The 19,872-nt window shown below is 50.9% G+C and overlaps 1 protein-coding gene and 1 pseudogene across 1 annotated transcript; both read left to right on the top strand.

Annotated features, from left to right (window-relative positions):
* The first annotated feature begins 3,035 nt into the window (after nt 1-3,035).
* LOC118250406 (inositol 1,4,5-trisphosphate receptor-interacting protein-like 1) lies at nt 3,036-4,582 on the top strand (annotated as a pseudogene).
* Nucleotides 4,583-10,309: 5,727 nt separating this feature from the next.
* On the top strand, nt 10,310-11,818 carry LOC118250408 (inositol 1,4,5-trisphosphate receptor-interacting protein-like 1). Its single transcript, XM_050711141.1, has one exon. The coding sequence runs from the start codon at nt 10,310-10,312 to the stop codon at nt 11,816-11,818; it is 1,509 nt and encodes a 502-aa protein (XP_050567098.1).
* The last annotated feature ends 8,054 nt before the right edge of the window (nt 11,819-19,872 follow it).

The raw sequence follows: 19,872 nt of genomic DNA, 5'->3' as shown, positions 1-19,872 counted from the left end.
CCCTGATGGACTTTCCGGTGATATGTCTGGTAATTTGCTTCCTTTTCTCTGGTCCCGGGTCTTCGATTTTGTCTGACCCATCTAGGAATTTTACTGTGGCAATTTCTACAGCCCTTGGTTGCCTTAGTGAGAGTGTCTAGCAGGGGGTTTAGGACCTATCACCCACCCACGAATCCTACAGGAATCGCTTCGGTCCTTCACCGGCCAAGTCCCTCGCGGGAGATTGGAACCGCGGTTAGAAGACCTCCACAATCGCTTCGGAACTAAGTTCCGTCTCAGTCACACTCTCACACACACACAGGCAACCGAATCCCACCCAACCGAACAGTATCCGCCTTAAATACTTAACGACTCCGTCGTCTTCGTTCAGATCTTCACGTGCAGAATTACGGGCAAAATATAGTGCTGCAGCCAGCAAAGGGAGCTCATAAAAAAATCTAAATCTTTGCTTGCCCTTATTCAGGTTCAAGATGCCATTAGTCCTGACCTGACTCGAAAAGAAGCCACCAAATGGTGGGGGCACCCCTCCTAGATCAAGTCAGAATTCAGGAACCAAGACCATCCCGGACGAGCCCCCAGTCGTTACAAATGACTGAGTCCCAAATAGGATTGCAATCAAAGTTTACAATTTATTAAACGAATAGAGGCAAGCAAACAGCGCTGGGTGTGCCAGGAGTCTCTGCTCCACCAAGATGCACACCTGTTACATAAGGCGGCTGGTTTTTATGCTCCTAGGCTAATAGATATTCATTACTACTTCTAGAAGAGGCAGGGTTATTATAATTGGTTTCCGGAATCCGAAACCCTCCCAGGGGCGCCTGCGTATCAGTCTCTGGTGGTCTCTCGGGGGTCGCTCAGGCTGAAGGCTGGTTGTCTTCCTCCCAGGCTTTGTCCTTCAGTCGTCCTTCAGCTCCCCATTCCTCCTTATTTGGTAGCCTCTGGGCGGGATTTCAGAAACTTGCGCCACATCCCGTGCAGTAGCCAGCAGTTTTCTCTAAAAACCCCCTTTGTTCTCTTATCACCTAGACCCGGGCCTCAATGTTAACCCTTCAAAGCCCTTATTGACACGAATTGCTGGACCATTCCTTACACTTGTGTCCTTTCTTTAACTGAGTTTCTCCCAGATCTGTCTCCCAGATCTGTCTGTTGTCTTTTCTCCTGCATGGACAGATGCAAGGACCTTCTTCTGTCCATCGATTTAAAAATTTAAGAACATAGCATACTTTAGCTATCCTTCCCTGGGGGTCAGACCCCTACCCCCCCCTTTTTTGTTTTAGAAGCATAGCTTTAGGGTACCATGGGCCTGTTCAATAATTGCTTGACCCGTGGGGAGAATGAGGTATACCCGTCAGATGTTGAATACCCCACTGCTGAAAAAAAAAAAAGTGGGATGCATGGGCCCCATATCCTGGCCCCCTATCTGTTTTAATCATTTTTGGAACTCCTAATTTCACAAAAGCTGACAGAAGATGTTTACACACATCCTTTGCCTTTTCTCCTGCATGAACAGATGTAAAAATACAATCAGAAGAGGTATCAATTGAAACATAAACATAGCAAAGTTTTCCGAATTCTGGCAAGTGTTTAACAAACAATACTTTAAATCTATTACTATTAATGTCCATGACTGGGGGAGCATAGCTGGAGATGGCAATCCCGGTTGAAGTGCTCCCATATCTTCCATGACTTCATTAATTTTTCTCAGATCATATAACAGTCTCCATTTTCCATTCCTTTTCTTGATTACAAACACCGGAGAGTTCCAGGGCTAGTCATGGGAACAATATATCTCGCTTTAAGTTGTTAAGCAACTCAGCCTTCGGGCCCTATGTATCCTATTCCTCCCGGATCGAAAGGAAACAGATCTGGCTCCTTTTCAGGGCCTATAGAGCCTGGATCAAAAGGAATGTCCAGGTCACCACAGGGCATAACAGCAAAGGCCTGCGTTGGCTGTAGCAGCGGAGGGGCCGATGGCATAGCAGGCGGATCAGTAAATGAGCCCGCAGCTCCCTCGCTATCTGGCCACACGTCCCTGATTGTGGTCCCACATGGCTCTTTAAGACCTCAGATATTGCTTGCCAGGTGCCGAGCAATCCCGCCGCAACCTTGTTGTTTTCAGTAGCAGAGTCCCACACCTTGACCTCAATTTGGTCCCATGTTTCAGGATCATAAACTGCTGATTCGTAATAAAGGGAATAAGCTGTAAGGTTACCAGGACATTTTTTGTTTCTAAGGTCATGTGATTCCCCATAGCGCACAACTGCTTACCTTCGGCCAGTGAGGGGCAGTTGTGTGCGCAGGTCCGCTTCTCTCAGCTTCAGCTTCTTTTCAGCTCCAGTGCGCATATTTCCAGCGACTTTCAATACAAGCTTCTTTGAGCGGTTTGCTGAGTTTGGCCGAACCTATCTTCATGAGGCGATCAACGTCCCTGTTCCTGTCCTGGTGCCTGTTCTGCTAGCCTGTCCCTATTCATTCCTTTTTTGGTTTCATCCCTGTTTGGGCACCATTTGTGGGACATGCAAAGGGATTCTGGGGAGCACCATCTGGCCACGTGCCTCCGCATTCGTGGGATGCTAGGGCCTGGGCTGCCCAGGGCAGCTGGGAGTCGCTATGCCAAGGTGGGGACCGAGGGCGGGGCGGGAGGGTCCTGTGACGGGGCGGGGGCGCAGGTGACATCAGAGGACGTGTCACAATGGGGGGACTGCTTTTAAGGCAGCCGCAGGCAGCGCTGCTGCATTTTGGCCTGAGCCATCGGTGAGTGCAGTACCAGGGGGAAGACTGGGATGGGCCAGGGCTGGGGCACAAACGCCTGCCCTCCGAGGGCTTGCTAAGCCTGCAGCCAGGGCCCAGCCGCTCAGGGCAGGGCTCGCGGCTGTCACCGCCAGTACTGGCCACAGTCCCTGCTGCCTCCCAGCTCCCTCACCCCCTCTCCTACCTGACCCCAGGGGCCTGCGGCTCCTGCCGTAGCTCCCTCAGCCGCCAGCCAGCTCCCACCCAGCCCCACTGACCTGCTTCTCTCTCACCTCTTTCAGACCATGGTTTTGGCAACTTTCTTCGTCCTGACGTTCCTGGGCTTAATCCAGAGCCCGGCGAAGGTTGGCTACGAATTAGATGAAGCTACAAACGACTACATGTGGCAGCGTGTGGAGGAGCTTCAAGAATGTATGATGCAGCTCCTGTTGGAAATTGAGGAGGGGGAGAAGGAGCAGAGCTGGGCGCATGTTGGAGCCCTGCTCTTATCTGCGTTGCAGCACTGGCAGTTCTGGGCCTGTGTTGGTGTTGCCCTCCTGTTCTTTTGGAACTTGTGGCTGCTCCTTAGAGATATCCCAGAACATGAAAGCAGCAGTGAGGAGGAGAGCTCCAGCAGCGAAGAAGAGGAGGAAGAAAGAGTACCACCACTCCCCAATGATGCAAGAGATCTGCCTGAATTTGTAGCTCAGCGCATCTACTGGCCACTCCCGGATCCGACCATCAGATGCCCACTGGTGGAGGAGGTTGTGGGAGACCTCCTGCATGTCATTGACTCAGTCATTCTAAATACTTTCTTTCCGAAGCTGCAACGAGCCATCGGAGTGGGCAGTGCCTTTGAAGGTTGGAATCCTCATGGGAATGAGGCTGTCTATTGCCTACTTGTGCCCATGACGGCCCCGCGTGGGCACTCCTTCCACCTGGAGCTGGGCAATGAGGACGATATACTGGCGAGGAACTCCTCTATCTGTGTGGAGCTGGAGTGCACGTGCGCACGGCAGCAGGACTTTGGGGACATGCTGTGCTTCCTCCACCATTCTGAGGATGAGCTGAAAAATCAGGACCCGAGCCTCCTAGACACCCTCTGCACCGATTCCTACCTAGATGCGGAGAAGACTGCAAGGTGGTTCCAGAACTTTGTGAAAACAGCCTGGGTGGTTATCCCTCAGTCGCAGGTTTACAATGTAAATGTGCTGCCCTCCACCCGCACGTGCAAGCTCCAGCTGACAAATGCTGCCAGGAGAAACCTCACCATTGAGATAATATTTGGGGTGCAGCAAGAAGATTCAGACATCTTCATGAGCAGCCAGATGAGAAGGGGCACCTCTGTCCCCCGCACAACATGGCCACAGAGCTGTATTGTTGCAGAGAGGAAGTTCTTCCAGCACTGTGGCCAGAGAAGCCGTGTTCAACCGCATACACCTCAAGTGCCTGCAGATTTGCGCCAGTATGGTTGGTGGGCACATGCTTTCCCACCTACATCATCAAGACTATTGTCATGCACCTCCTCACCACCATTCCCCTGGAAGTGTGGCACGAGACGGATTTTTCTGCTTCGGCTGGATGATATCATTCGGTACCTGCGCTTGCTGTGTGGAAGAGAAATGCCTCAACCACTTCTTCTTTGGCAATGAGATGGTGCCCAATGTGATTGTCCTGCCACCAGCCTCCAATCATCCGGCCCGGTCAACCTCTTCCAGCCACCCTGAAGCGAAACCCGTATGCCAAAAGTGAGGCACTGCAGAATTTCAAGGTGGTGCGAGATCGGCTCAAAAGACTGCTGATCTATGGACATGAAAGAGACCTTGCTGCCACAGCGAGAGCGCTCTGCTGATGGCAGACGATGAACTGCTAGCACTCTGTGGGGAGCGGACCTCATGCAGCTCCAGAGGCTGCTTCATGGATGCTTGAACGCAGAGACTCCTGATACCAACTGGGCTTGGTTCCCATTATTTGGGGACTGTGGGAGCTTCCCCTTGTTTGCTTAACATGCTCCCCACTGGCTATGCTACTGTTCATCTGCCTGCACAATCACTTTTTGACTACGGCAAGGTTAGTGGAACTTTCCACTGCAAAAAGCACTTCTATTGCAAAAACAAAACACGTTGTTTCTCAACGTGGGCAGAAAACAGCCAAGTGGTTTCCAGGAAACTGGTGACAGAAGCCTTGGGGATGGCTACACCTCGAGTTCATCCTAACTCCAGCTATGGTGCTGCCCTCCACCTGCTTCTGTCCAAAGCTCAGGCTGACCAGTGTCTTCAAGAAACCCTCTCCATTTTAGATTGATGCTTGGGGGTACAAGCAAGACAAACTCGGACCCCTTCGTGGGCTTCGAGTAAGGCAGAGCGCATGGTTAGCAGCAGGCACGAGGTGGCCACAGAGCTGCGCTGTGCCAGAGATGCAGTTCTTGAGTACACATGGTACGCATGCTTAGCCCAGCAACACCTGTCCACCTCGGACATCCAGCTCTGTGTCTGTATCCTGTTAGGCACCACCTTTGCGGTAGGTACCCATATGTTCGAAGGACAGCAAGCACGCACCTCCTGACCACAATCACCTTGGCAAGCATGCACAGGAGGGATTTCCAGCCCCAATCCAGTATTGATGATTGTGGTGGCTACAAAGATGACTGACAGACAACGCCTGGAGCTTTTTAGCCACAGGCCCCAGAGCTGAGGAGACACTGGGCTTGCACGGAGTTTAAGATTTGCTGCAGTTGGGCAGTCTGGGAATTGCTCGTCTGGCGTGTGTCTCTCCATGCAGCCAAAACCACCCTTGGGGGGAGGCACACCCCATGCAGCTGAAGAGGCCGGCTGCAGGGAGGCTTGAAGGGCATACTGAGACTTCTTTACCAGAGCTGGAACAGCGATGCATCTGGCTGCATTGGCCCAGTGTCCACTGACACTCAACCACTCACAGGAGCTTGGCCTCTAGGACAAAAATGGCTAATATATTGTCTTGCTTGAAGCAAAACGTTTTGTCCGTGAGTGTCTGTAGTACCCACACTTTGGTCAGCGAAAGGCGGGGGGGGCTACCATGAGGTGGCTGACAGCCGGGCTGCCACAGCATCGGGGAGGCATTTTGAGCTGAACGGAGCTGATCCAATAATCTTCATTCTTCATCTCCCAGTAACAAAGGCATTAATCTAAGGTGCATTTTCTGAGGCATTAACAAAAGCCTTAGAAAATGATCGATAAGCAATTAATTGAAGATGTAAACGGAAAGGTGTTACCTACAGGTTTAACACAAATAACTGATGGGAGATATTGTGATACCATATGATATTGGATGGTAATTGGAAACATAAGAAAGCATGCTGGGGAGCTGAAATATTATAACAGTTTTTAAGTAGAAAATGGATAGGACCTCATTTGTATACCATGTTCAGACAGGCATAAAACAATATGTAAACCTCAGACAGGAATCAAATCCCAAAGGGAACAATAGGGAAGGGAAATGTTCCTGGGAAACAGTGGCAAATTGATTTTTCAAACTCCCAAGAAAAGGGGGGTTTAGATGCCTATTGGTACTAACAGACACCTTTTCCAGATGGCCAGGAGCATTCCCATGTAGAACTAACAAAGCCAGAGAAGTGTCCAAAGTATTGTTGAATGAAATTATACCGAGATTTGGTGTACCCTCAGTAATGTCATCTGACAGGGGACCACACTTCACTGCAGAACTGACCCAACAAGTCAGCAAAGTGCTGGGGATTGATTGGCACCAACAACACACTCCGTATAGGCCACAGGCAAGTGGCCAAGTGAAAAAAATGAATCATTTGATAAAACAACAGATTGTAAAATCTGTCAAGAAACCAATATGTATTGGTAAAAACTAAGCCCCTTTGAGATATTGTATGGCAGGCCTTACCAAATGCCATACAAAGGAGAAGATCTAACACAAGTAGGAAACCAATATTTGCAACAACATATTACAGTTTTGGGCAAGCAACTAGAACAAATCAATAAGAACGTTTTAGGCACTAGACCTTTTATTTGTCTCCCAAGGGGGGGTTGCACTTTAATAAATATTAGTTGCTGTATGTATGTAAATGAGGCAGGACGAATTGAGACTGATCTCAAAAAATATATATTTAGGTATTTGGAAAAGACCAAGATCTTACATAAGGTAGTTCAAGATGACACCTCATGGGGTTTTGAGAATTATGGAACAAAACGACCTCTTGGTTACCCAACTTTTCTTGGCTTAAGCAATTGTTTAGAGGAATTTGATCTTCCTTTTACTAGTATTCTTAACTTCACCTGTGTTTTGGTACAGTGTGCATTTTTTGGTGCTGTATGAAAGGACTAGATGATTATGAAACCTGGAAGTGTAACCAAAACAAGCACCAAGTAGAAACTGGTAAGAATTTTATGAAAACTTTGGAATCAAGAAGGCTGTTCTAGGCAAAAGAATTTGCTTAGGATAAAGAAAAGGGGGGACTTGAGACAGGGAACAAGATAAAGGACCCCAGAGTATGCCGGACGACCACCCCAAGGACTCCAGTACGCATGCGAATAGGGGCGGGAACCTACATTAATGATTCTTCGGAGACCTGATGAATACGCTAGAGACGCATGGGAAATGAAATGAATATTGTATTTTGCATCCCCTAATATAAGCACACTGCCAGTAACCCTTGGTGCGCAAAGCTAGGTGGAGTTATCCCCCTTGCGACCCAAGGTGGCATGTGTGCGCAGTGCCAAATAAACATAAAATACTGCTTTATTAACCAACGTACTCCGAGGTTATTACGGAGGTCTGATTATCCAGCAAATCAATGGCTGTGGCAATCATCCTCTCTCTGCTGGTTCTGAAGAGCCTTATCCGCACCCTACACGATAGGGCAAACACTTGAGAGGTCTTCTGTGGCCTCTTCTTCATTTTTTCAACAAATGGGCTTGTGTTTGCTGCTAAGAATGGTCTTATAATCACATCACTTTTGTTTTGCACATGCAAAAATGGCTATTTATAACGACAACAGTTTCCCATGAGGGCTTGGGCATTACCTGCGCGCCCATTGCAACACCCAAGCAATCCTCAGACCGTCCGTAGTCGACTATCAAGTACTACTTGACTGCTCACCCTCAAGACTCTGTGGCGGCCTCTGGGGCCCTGTCAGGAATGTGCTCAACCAGCCTCCCTCTCAGGGTCACTGTGTTAATTTGGCTGTCGAGGAATATGCCCTTCTCACATCATGGTCATTCGGTGCTTGTCAGGAACATCCCTGTCCACCTCAGGGCCCTTGGTGCCTGTCCAGGAATGTCACCTGCTCCACTCAGGGCCATGCAATACAGCCTGGCCTGAGCCATAAAACGTGAGGTGAGTGCAGTAGCAGCAGGTGGGAAGGCTGGGCATGGGCCAGGGCTGGGGCACAAAACGCCTGCACCACCGCTGAGGGGCTTTGTTGCTAGAGCCTGCAAGCCATGGGCCTCAGCCTCTCAGGGCAGGGCTCGTCTGTGTCACTGTGTGCTACCTACCTAATTAGCCCAGTATGTTACTGGCCACAGTCACCTGTATCGTGTGACCATGGCCCAGCTCCCTCGGTTCCCATCTCGTCCTGTTGACCCCTAGATCCAGGGGCCTGCGGTTCCTGCCGCAGCTCCCTGCAGCCGCCAGCCAGCTCTACCAAACAGTGTGAGCCCACTGACACCGCTTCTCTCTCACCTCTTTCAAACCATGGTTCTGTCAATAATCTTTCACCCTGACGGTTGTTGGGGATTTAATCTATAACCTGGAGAATGTGAATGATGAACAAGGTGCAGCCCACGTGCCAAATGCATGCTGCAGAACAGTGTACATGAGGAGATGCAAGAGGGCGCATGACGCAGCACATTTTTTTTTTTTTTTTTTTATTTTTTTTTTTTTGCTCGTTGGAAATTGAGGAGGGGGAGAAGGAGCAGAGCTGGGCGCACAATTGTTGGCAGAGCCTTGCTCTCTTAATCTGCGTTGCAAGGCACTGAGCAGTTCTGGGCCTGTGTTTGTGTTGCCCTCCTGTTCTTTTTGGAACTTGTGGCTGTCATGCTCCTTAGAGATATCCCAGAACATGAAAGCAGCAGTGAGGAGGAGAGCTCCAGCAGTGAAGAAGAGGAGGAAGAGAAAGAAAGAGTACCGTACCACTCCAGATTGTAATGATGCAAGAGATCTGCCTGAATTTGTAGCTCAAAGCGCATCTACTACTGGACGCCTATCCCTCAAGGATCCGACCATCAGATGCCACTGGTGGTAGGAGGTTGTGGGAGACCCAACCTGCATGTCATTGACTCAGTCATTCTAAATACTTTCTTTCCGAAGCTGCAAAATCGCCGATGAGCCATCGGAGTCTGGGCCAGTGCCTTTGAAGGTTGGAATTCCTCATGGGAATGAGGCTGTCTACTACTGCCTAGCTTGTGCCCATGACGGCCCCTAATCGCGTGTGGCACGTCCTTCCACCTGGAGCTGGGCAATGAGGACGAATATATCTGGCGAGGAACCTCCTCTATCTGTGTGGTATAGCTGGAGTGCACGTGCGCAATTTAGACGGCAGCAGGACTTTGGGGACATTCTGTGCTTCCTCCACCATTCTGAGGAAAGTGAGCTGAAAAATCAGGACCCGAAGCGTGTAGTCCTAGACACCCTCTGCACCGATTCCTACCTAGATGCGGAGAAGACTGGCAAGGTGGTTCCAGAACTTTGTGAAAAAACAGCCTGGGTGGTTATCCCTCAGTTGATCATGCAGGTTTACAATGTAAATGTGCTTGCCCGGCAGTCACCCGCACTGTGCAAGCTCCAGCTGACAAATGCTGCCAGGAGAAACCTCACCATTGAGATAATATTTGGGGTGCAGCAAGGCGGAGATTCTGAGCAGCCAGAGGGCATGGCCATCTTTACCCCCAGCATGTTAGGTGCCAACTTTGCCCACCCATGCCTTGAAGACAGCTGTCACGCACTTCCTGACCACCATCCCCTTGGCAAGCATGCACAGGAGGGATTTCCAGCCCCACAGCCAGCAATGATTGTGGTGGCTACAAAGACGACTGACAGACATCCTGCTTGCCACAGTCAAACAGGCCCAAAGCTGTGCATGCTGGACATGGAGGAAGATGCTGCTCAGTTGCTCAGTGGAGCTTGCGAGTTGGTACCAGTGGGACGTAGCGGTGGGGACCGAGGGTGGGGCGGGGGGGTCCTGTGACGGGGCAGAGAGGCGCAGGTGACAATCAGAGGACGTGTCCAGATGGGGGGACTGCTTTTAAGGCAGTAGCCGCAGGCCAGCGCTGCTGCATTTTGGCCTGAGCCTGATCGGTGAGTGCAGTACCAGGGGGAAGACTGGGATGGGCCAGGGCTGGGGCCTGCCCTCCGAGGGCTTGCTAAGCCTGCAGCCAGGGCCCAGCCGCTCAGGGCAGGGCTCGCGGCTGTCACCGCCAGTTATTACTGGCCACATCCCTGCTGCCTCCCAGCTCCCTCACCCCCTCTCCTACCTGACCCCAGGGGCCTGCGGCTCCTGCCGTAGCTCCCTCAGCCGCCAGCCAGCTCCCACCCAGCCCCACTGACCTGCTTCTCTCTCACCTCTTTCAAGACCATGCAGTTTTTGGCAACTTTCTTCGTCCTGACGTTCCTGGGCTTAATCCAGAGCCCAGCGGAGGTCAGCGATGAATTGGATGACGCTACAAATGAGCGCATGCGGCAGTATGCGGAGGAGCTGCAAGAACGCATGATGCAGCTCCTGTTCGAAATTGAGGAGGGGGAGAAGGAGCAGAGCTGGGCGCACATGGGAGCCCTGCTCTTATCTGCATTGCAGAATTGGCAGTTCTGGGCCTATGTTGGTGTTGCTCTCCTGTACTTTTGGAGCTTGTGCCGGCTCCTTAGACATATCCCAGAATATGAAAGCAGCAGTGAGGAGGAGAGCTCCAGCAGTGATGAGCAGCAGAATAATGAGAGAAATCGTGTTGAAGGAAGGGATGAAGGGAGGATTTTTGCAGAGAGAATCCAGTGGCCAGTGCAGAACATCCAAGTCAACTGTCGAGTGATACAGTCAATGGTGGGAGACCTCATCCATTTCACCCAACGGTCCCTGACGAACACCTTCTATCCGGTGCTGCATTCACCCATTGGAGTGGGTAGTACCTTTGAAGGCTGGAGTCCCCGAGACAACGACACTGTCGTCTATCACCTGCTCGTGCCCATGACGGCTCCTCGTGGGCACTCCTTCCACCTGGAGCTGGGGAATGAAGAGGAGCTGCCATCAAGGAACTCCTGTATTCGCGTGGAGCTGGAGTGCACATGCGTGAGGGAGCAGGACTTTGGGAACATGGTGTGCTTCCTTCACCAACCTGAGGAGGAGCTGAGAAGAAATGCGGAGCCCAGCCTCCTACAGACACTGTGCACTGGCTCCTACCTGGATGTGCATAAAACCTCCTACTGGTTCCAGCAATCGATGAAAAGAGCTTATAAATTTTTGCCCGAGTCGGCCAGAAGTCACATTGGTGTGCTGCCATCCAGACGCTCCTGCAGGCTTCGTATGATTGATATCTTTGATAGAACCCTGTTCGTTGAGATAATGTTTGGGGTGCAACAAGACGATTCAGCCGTTTTCCTGAGCAGCCAGAAGACAGAGGCTATCTTCACCCCCGATACGACGTGGCCACAGAGCTGCGCTGTGGCAGAGATGAAGTTCTTCCAGTACATAAAAGCGCATGCCCAGCAGGACAGTTTCCACCTCAGATGCATGCAGCTCTGTGCCCGTATCCTGGTGGGCAATGATTTTACCACCTATATGTTGAAGACAGTTGTCATGCACCTGCTGACCACCATCCCTTTGGAAAGCTGGCGCAGGAGGGATTTTTTGCAGCGGATGGACGACATCATGCAGTACCTGCACTGCTGCATAGTGGAGAAACGCCTGGACCACTTCTTCTTTGGAAACGAGGGAATGCCTGAGGAGATCATCTTGCCCCCAGATTTCCAAACGTCCAGACCACCCAACCTCTTCCAGCACATGGCACAGGAGCCAACTGTCCACGCCCGGGCGCTGCGTGAATTCCAGGAGCTGCGAGATCGGCTCACGAGACTGCTGACCTTTGGGAACTGAAAGAGGCCTTCATGCACAGAGCTCTGAGGAGTGCTCTGCTGACAGCAGGCAATGACCTCCCACCACAGAAAGAAGAGGGGAGAACGCAGGACACAGAAAAGGATGGGAAAACTCTGTGCAGCAACCCACTGCCAAGTGCGGCAAGGTCCTTGTATAGACAGTCTACCAAGCGTAGTAACCAGTGATGACTACGGTGGCTACAAAGATAACTGTTTGCCACGTGCTGCAGAGCTGAACACGCTGGACACGGAGAAGATGCTGCTCAGTTGGCAGTGGGAATTGCTCGTCCGTGTTCTCTCCACAGCCAAACCACCCTTGGGGGAGGCAGACCCCATGCAGCTGAAGCGGCCGCTGCAGGGAGGCTTGAAGCAGAGACTTCTTTACCAGCTGGACAGCGACCATCTGGCTCTTGCCCAGTGTCCACTCACTCCGGGAGCTTGGCCTCTACAAAAATGCTAATATATTGCTTGCTTGAACAAACGTTTTGTCCGTGAGTGTCTGTACCACACTTGGTCGGGAAAGGCGGGCATGAGGTGCTGACAGTTGGGCTGCCACAGCATCGGGGAGCATTTTGCTGAGGAGCTGATTCCGTGGGCTCCGACTGCACTCCTTCTGGAGCTAAAGCTCTGCTGTCTGTCCTTGTTCCTCTTTTGTCCTTGTTGCTCTTTTGTCTGTCCTTGTTCCTCTTTTGCGCCGTCCAATCTTGAGAGTGTGGGAAATGCCTTCAATCATGGGGTTGGGCCCGCTTTCAGGGTTGATTTGAGCTTGTGTTACCATTCAGCCTTTTGGGGTGATCCAGCTCCTGGAAAACCAATCACAGTTTTATTATGGGTTTAAAAAGGTTCTTATGTTATTTTTCTCAGGACAACCTGATCTTAGCGCGGGAGAAGTCCGGTCGAGGCCCTCTCACTTGGCGGTCAATACCCATAGGGGTTGCCTCCCTCGGTAGACCATACACACCGCAGTGGAAGGTCCTACCCGGGTCTTGCCTTCTCCCTTTTCTCCCTTCAGACTTGTCCTCTTTATCCGGTGCCCTTAATTCATGCAGAACCTCATTGCCAGAATATTAGTTCCTCTTTAGTCTCAGTTTCAGTTCCCCAGGAGTGGACTCAACCCTCCAGGCTTCGGTAGCTATTGGTCCTTTTATTCTGGATGCGTGGGTCCAACCCCTTTCTGCTGTTCTCACAGCTGTTTCAGTAGTAAGTAAAACAAGGTACGGTCCCTCCCATCGCGGGTTCAATGATTCTTCTCTCCAGGTTTTTATTAAGACCTTGTCTCCTGGTTGTATCTTATGAATAGCAAATCCTAAAGGTGGTGTTTGAGTCATCATCCCAATTTCTCTTAGCTCCTGTAATCTCCTTCCAATGGTAATTATATATTTCTGGATACTATGATCCTCAACTACATTGTTTACTAGGGGCATCCCTTGAGAATAAGGCATGCCATATAATATTTCATATGGTGATAATCCAGTCTCACTGTGTGGTTTAGTTCTTATGTTTAAAAGTGCCAATGGTAAGCATTTCGTCCAGGGCAGCTGTGTCTCGATCATTAACTTAGCCAATTGTTGTTTTATTGTTTGATTCATCCTTTCTACTTTCCCTGAGCTTTGTGGGTGCCACGGAGTGTGGTATTCCCACTGAATACCTAATGATTGACATAACAATTTCATTATTTTAGAAGTAAAGTGTGTGCCCTGATCAGAATCAATGTACTGGATTATCCCATATCTAGGTATTAAATGTTCTAATAAAATTTTTACCACCATTTGTGCCGTAGCTCGTGCTACAGGATAAGCTTCTACCCATTGTGTTAAATGGTCTGCTATTACCAATACATATTTTATCCTACCTACCTTGGGCAATTCAGTGAAATCAACTTGTACTTTCTCAAAAGGTCTATAAGCTGTTTTTCTCAGTTGGTAATTCCAATCATTTTTCCCAATTTAAATTTCAAGCATTGCAAAAAAACACGCCTTTTCCTGTTGGCCAGTTGCTCCTATTACATTTACAGACTAATTAACAGAGAGAAAGAAGCTCCCGTAACCAACAAAAATTCATGCCTCTGTCTTCGTTTCCTAGCTTTATTTCAACTAGTGGACCTGCTAGGGTAGATGCCCCAGGTCCCCGTCATTCCTGACTGTTGTAAGTTTGTCCTGCAGCCTAAGACAATTTTTTTTTTTTTTTGATATCAGGGGCCGGTTGCCCTGGAAAGAGGCTAGCCAATTGCCTCTGTTTGTTTTCTGAAGCCAGGTCCAAATTTTTTGTCTGTTTTAGTTTTTATTTATTTATTTATTTATTTATTTCAAAGTTGGTCCAAAAATTCAAAAATTCCATAGGGGTTTCTTTTGGACCTTGTTGGAACAGATTCTCAATTGCCAATTTAACCACATTTTGGTATTTACATAATTTTCGGGGTGATTAGGGTCTCAGTGGGGGCGTTGGTCAGGGGAATGCAATCGTTGACAGTTCCCTGAGCGGTCCCATCGGCAATCTGAACTCACACATGAACTCAGGTTGTTTTAAGAGTTAGCTGCTTTTCTGTTTCCATGACAACTCTCTCGGACCCATCACGGTCCCTCTGCCCCAGAGGGCTCACACCTGTGATTTAGAGATCTCAGCCTCGGGTTGAGGCGGAACTATTAGCATTCCTACATCCTCTTTCCCTGCTCATTCAGCTTCAAACGGCTCTGTTAAATACTACATGCCACACAACCTTTAACACCTTCAACAACCCTTTTAACACTTCCTTTATCTTTCTCCAGCCTGTACTTTTCTAATGCCAACACCAAAGGCTCAGTCAGGGGCCAACTTAATTCCATACCTTTTCCCTCCACGATGCTGAAACAACGTATCAGTATACAACATCTCATCCTATTTTCCTTCTCTCCTCAAAAACATTAATTGCAAGAAGCTTGCCGAGGCGATCGGCTCCGGGGCACGTTCTGCAGCGGAGCGGGGGATCGGGACAGGCAGGGCTTTTTTTCCGACGTCGAGGCCGCTCGAGGGAGCCGCCAGGACCCGGCAGCCCTCGTGAGGGAGGCTGACGAGGCGGCTGACGAGGCGTAGGCGGAGCCGGCAGCGCCCCCTCCCCGGCCGTTCAAGAGCAGCTGCTAGGGAGCGCGAGCGACCAGGACGGGCAAACAGGGCGGGGCGCGTCAGAAGGGCGGGGCGCGGCAGTTGGCGCGGCAGTTTGCGCAGGCAGGGCGGAGAGGGCAGAGTTTCCCCCCGCCCATAAGAACAACACCTTTAACGGCTGTCGACCGCTAGCTAGGCTGCAATGGTCTACACCAGGCAGAGCGCTCTCTCTAGAAAGTCTGTGTCCACCCAGACTGGCCGCCTGCTCAACAATGCGGCAGTTCAGGTCTCTGGGTGCAGGGAGTGTCTGAGCCTGTTGCTGCCATCTGAGGGAGGCAGAGGCTCCGTGTGTGTGAGGTGCGAGCAGGTGGATGACCTGGTCCGCCTGGTGGCAGAACTCAAAGAGGAGGTGGATAGGTTGAGGGCTATCAGGGAGTGTGAGCGGGAGATAGACTGGTGGAGCGACTCCCTGCAGGGCTTGAAGGAGAGGTACCGGGGCGAGACACCCCAAATGGGGGTGGACCCCCTGCCCTGTCGCTGTCGGGCAGAGGGAGGGGACCTAGGAGTTGAGGAGGAATGGAGACAGGTCCCTGCTCGACCTCGCAGGCAACGCACCCCCCCACCGGCCCCTCCTTCCCAGGTGCCCTTACATAACAGATTTGAGGCCCTGGAGCTTGAGAGGCCGGTGGGTGAGGACGAGGTAGAAAGTCTACCCAGGAGGATGCCTACGGCGAGGAAGCTGACTCCACGCCTCAAGACAGCCTCCACCAAGAAAGACAGAAGGGTGATGATCGTTGTAGGTGACTCCCTTCTCAGGGGAACAGAGGGCCCTATTTCTCGACCTGACCCTACCCGTAGGGAAGTCTGCTGCCTCCCTGGGGCCAGGGTCAGGGATGTTGCCAGGAAGCTTCCCAACCTGGTTCGCCCCTCTGACTACTACCCTCTTTTGATAGTCCAGGCTGGCAGTGATGATATTGAAGAGAGAAGCCTGAAGGCTATCAAAAGGGACTTTAGGGGACTGGGACGGTCAGTGGGTGGAGCGGGAGTACAGGTGGTGTTTTCGTCCATCCCTGCAGTGGCAGGGAGGGGTACCGAGAGGACACGGAAAGCCCACCTGGTTAACACGTGGCTCAGAGGCTGGTGCCAATACAGAAATTTGGGGTTTTTTGACCATGGGGCGCTTTACTCAGCACCCGGCCTGGTGACCGCAGACGGGTCCCTATCTCCAAGGGGAAAACGGATCCTAGCCCAGGAGCTGGCAGGGCTCGTTGAGAGGGCTTTAAACTAGGAAAGAAGGGGGACGGGGCTGAAATAAGTCTTGTTGGAGCTGTACCAGGGGGAACAATGACAAGGCTAGGGGAGAAGGCAATGGCCCGACTGAAGTGCATCTACACTAATGCACGCAGCATGGGCAACAAACAAGAGGAGCTGGAAGCCATCGTGCAGCAGGAAGGCTATGACTTGGTTGCCATCACGGAAACGTGGTGGGACCACTCTCATGACTGGAGTGCTGCAATGCCTGGCTATAGGCTCTTCAGAAGGGACAGGCAGCACAGAAGGGGTGGTGGTGTGGCTCTCTATATTAGAGAGTGTTTTGATGTTGAGGAACTTGAGGCTGGGAATGATAAGGTTGAGTCTCTTTGGGTTAGGATCAGAGGGAAGGCCAACAAGGCAAGCATCCTGGTGGGGGTCTGTTATAGACCGCCGAACCAGGATGAGGAGACGGATGAGGAGTTCTACAGGCAGCTGGCAGAAGCCGCGAAATCGTCAGCGCTTGTTCTTGTGGGGGACTTCAACTTCCCAGACATCCTGGAAGCACAACACAGCCCAGAGAAAGCAGTCTAAGAGGTTTCTGGAGAGCGTGGAAGATAGCTTCCTGACGCAGCTGGTTAGTGAGCCTACCGGGGGAGGTGCCCCGCTAGACCTTCTGTTCACAAACAGTGACAGACTGGTGGGAGATGTGGTGGTTGAGAGCTGTCTTGGGCAGAGTGACCACGAAATGGTTCAGTTCTCTATTCTTGGTGAAGTCAGGAAGGGGACCAGTAAAACCTCTGTCTTGGACTTCCGGAGGGCTGACTTTGAGCTGTTCAGGACACTGGTTGGCAGAGTCCCTTGGGAGGAGGTTCTGAAGGGCAGAGGAGTCCAGGAAGGCTGGGCACTCTTCAAGAAGGAAATCTTAATGGCTCAGGAGCGGTCTGTCCCCACGTGCCCAAAGATGAGCCGGCGCGGAACTAGACCGGCCTGGCTGAACAGAGAGTTGTGGCTCGAGCTTAGGAGAAAAAGGAGGGTTTATAATCTTTGGAAAAGAGGGCGGGCTACTCAAGAGGACTATAAGGATGTTGCGAGGCTGTGCAGGGATAAAATTAGAAAGGCCAAAGCTCATCTGGAGCTCAATCTGGCTACTGCCATTAAAGATAACAAAAAAAAGTTTTTACAAATACATCAACACAAAAAGGAGGACTAAGTAGAATCTCCATCCTTTACTGGATGCGGGGGGAAACTTAGTTACAAAAGATGAGGAAAAGGCTGAGGTACTCAATGCCTTCTTTGCCTCAGTCTTTAGCGGCAAGACCAGTTGTTCTCTGGATACCTGGTACCCTGAGCTGGTGGAAGGGGATGGGGAGCAGGATGTGGCCCTCGCTATCCACGAGGAAATGGTTGGCGACCTGCTACAGCACTTGGATGTACGCAAGTCGATGGGGCCGGATGGGATCCACCCGAGGGTACTGAGAGAACTGGTGGAGGAGCTGGCCAAGCCGCTTTCCATCATTTATTGGCAGTCCTGGCTATCAGGAGAGGTCCCAGTCGACTGGCGGCTAGCAAATGTGACGCCCATCTACAAGAAGGGCCGGAGGGTAGACCCGGGGAACTATAGGCCTGTTAGTTTGACCTCAGTGCCAGGGAAGCTCATGGAGCAGATTATCTTGAATGTCGTCACGAGGCACTTGAAGGGCAACCAGGCGATCAGGCCCAGTCAGCATGGGTTTATGAAAGGTAGGTCCTGCTTGACGAACCTGATCTCCTTCTACGACCAAGTGATGCGCCTGGTGGATGAGGGGAAGGCTGCGGATGTGATCTACCTTGACTTCAGTAAGGCTTTTGACACTGTTTCCCACAACATTCTCCTCAAGAAGCTGGCTGCTCGCGGCTTGGACTGGCGTACGCTTCGTTGGGTTAAAAACTGGCTGGATGGCCAGGCCCAAAGAGTTGTGGTGAATGGAGTCAAATCCAGCTGGAGGCCGGTTACTAGTGGAGTCCCCCAGGGCTCAGTGCTGGGGCCGGTCCTCTTTAATATCTTTATCGATGACCTGGACGAGGGGATCGAGTGCACCCTCAGTAAGTTTGCAGATGACACTAAGTTAGGTGCGTGTGTCGATCTGCCCGAGGGAAGGAAGGCTCTGCAGGAGGATCTGGATAGGCTGGAGCGATGGGCTGAGGTCAACTGTATGAAGTTCAACAAGGCCGAGTGCCGGGTCCTGCACCTGGGGCGCAACAACCCCAAGCAGCGCTACAGGCTGGGAGATGAGTGGTTCAACAGCTGCCTGGCCGAGAAGGACCTGGGAATACTGGTTGATAGGCAGCTGAATATGAGCCAGCAGTGTGCTCAGGTGGCCAAGAAGGCCAACAGCATCCTGGCTTGTATAAGAAGCAGCGTGGCCAGCAAGTCTAGGGAGGTGATTGTCCCCCTGTACTTGGCTCTGGTGAGGCCGCACCTCGAGTACTGTGTTCAGTTTTGGGCCCCTCGCTACAAGAAGGACATGGAGGTGCTCGAGAGAGTCCAGAGAAGGGCGACAAGGCTGGTGTGGGGTCTGGAGAACAAGTCTTACGAGGAGCGGCTGAGGGAGCTGGGGTTGTTTAGCCTGGAGAAGAGGAGGCTCAGGGGAGACCTCATCGCTCTCTATAGGTACCTTAAAGGAGGCTGTAGAGAGGTGGGGGTTGGTCTATTCTCCCACGTGCCTGGTGACAGGACGAGGGGGAATGGGCTCAAGTTGCGCCAGGGGAGGTTTAGGTTGGATATTAGGAAGAACTTCTTTACCAAAAGGGTTGTTAGGCATTGGAATGGGCTGCCCAGGGAAGTGGTTGAGTCGCCATCCCTGGAGGTCTTTAAAAGACGTTTAGGTGTAGTCCTTAGTGATATGGTTTAGTGGAGGTTTTGTTAGTGTTAGGACAGAGGTTGGACTAGATGATCTTGGAGGTCTCTTCCAACCTAGACGATTCTGTGATTCTGTGTAACTGTTATAGTTGATTGATCCATAAAGTGGCCATTTAGTTTATATAGTGGCCACAATTGATTGCAATACTTAGTGGAAGTCCTCTTGCTTTCTGTGCCCCCATTTCTAACAATATCCTTCCAATGTGCCAATATGCACCCAAGGAGGCTTTCTTTTGGACGTCTTTGTTTTGGATATTACCCATTTCCTTGATTTCCCATTCCCTTTTATTTACTTATATTAGTTACTGTCCCTTGTTTCAACTTCCACGCAAACCTTTTTATTGCAGGTTTTTACTGTCTTTTCCTAATCTTCTTCCCAAATGTCCCAATTCTCTGGGATTAAACTCTTCTTTCCACATACAAACTTTACTATTTCAGATTATTAATGAGCCCCGTTCCAATCATAAATCCACAGGACTTTGGAAAAACACCTGAAGCACTCAGCCTTCCGTCTTCTAGACAAACAATAACACCTTTTCCACAAAATTTACATTTCAACAAGACCGAATTTCAAGCCGAATGCTAATTTTTCTCATGCACTTTGTTAGTAAGCCTACACAAAACAAGGAATCACTCCTGTGTATCCGTCAAGATGGGGGTTTAAAAGGTATTGAGGCCTAAGTAAATTCGCTCTCCCCCTTCTTACCAAATTCCCAGGGCTCAGGCCCGAACCACCAAAGAAGTGACTCTCCATTCTACCGCTTTGAAAATCAGTCAGCCCCCCTCCCCCAATACTTGGGAAACTGACCAAACACCGCCATGAG

The sequence above is a fragment of the Cygnus atratus genome, chromosome 5 (assembly GCF_013377495.2).
Source record: "Cygnus atratus isolate AKBS03 ecotype Queensland, Australia chromosome 5, CAtr_DNAZoo_HiC_assembly, whole genome shotgun sequence".
NCBI classification, from domain to species: Eukaryota; Metazoa; Chordata; class Aves; order Anseriformes; family Anatidae; genus Cygnus; species Cygnus atratus.
The sequence above is the reverse complement of the archived record's forward strand: the minus strand, read 5'-3'. Positions and strand labels throughout refer to the sequence as shown.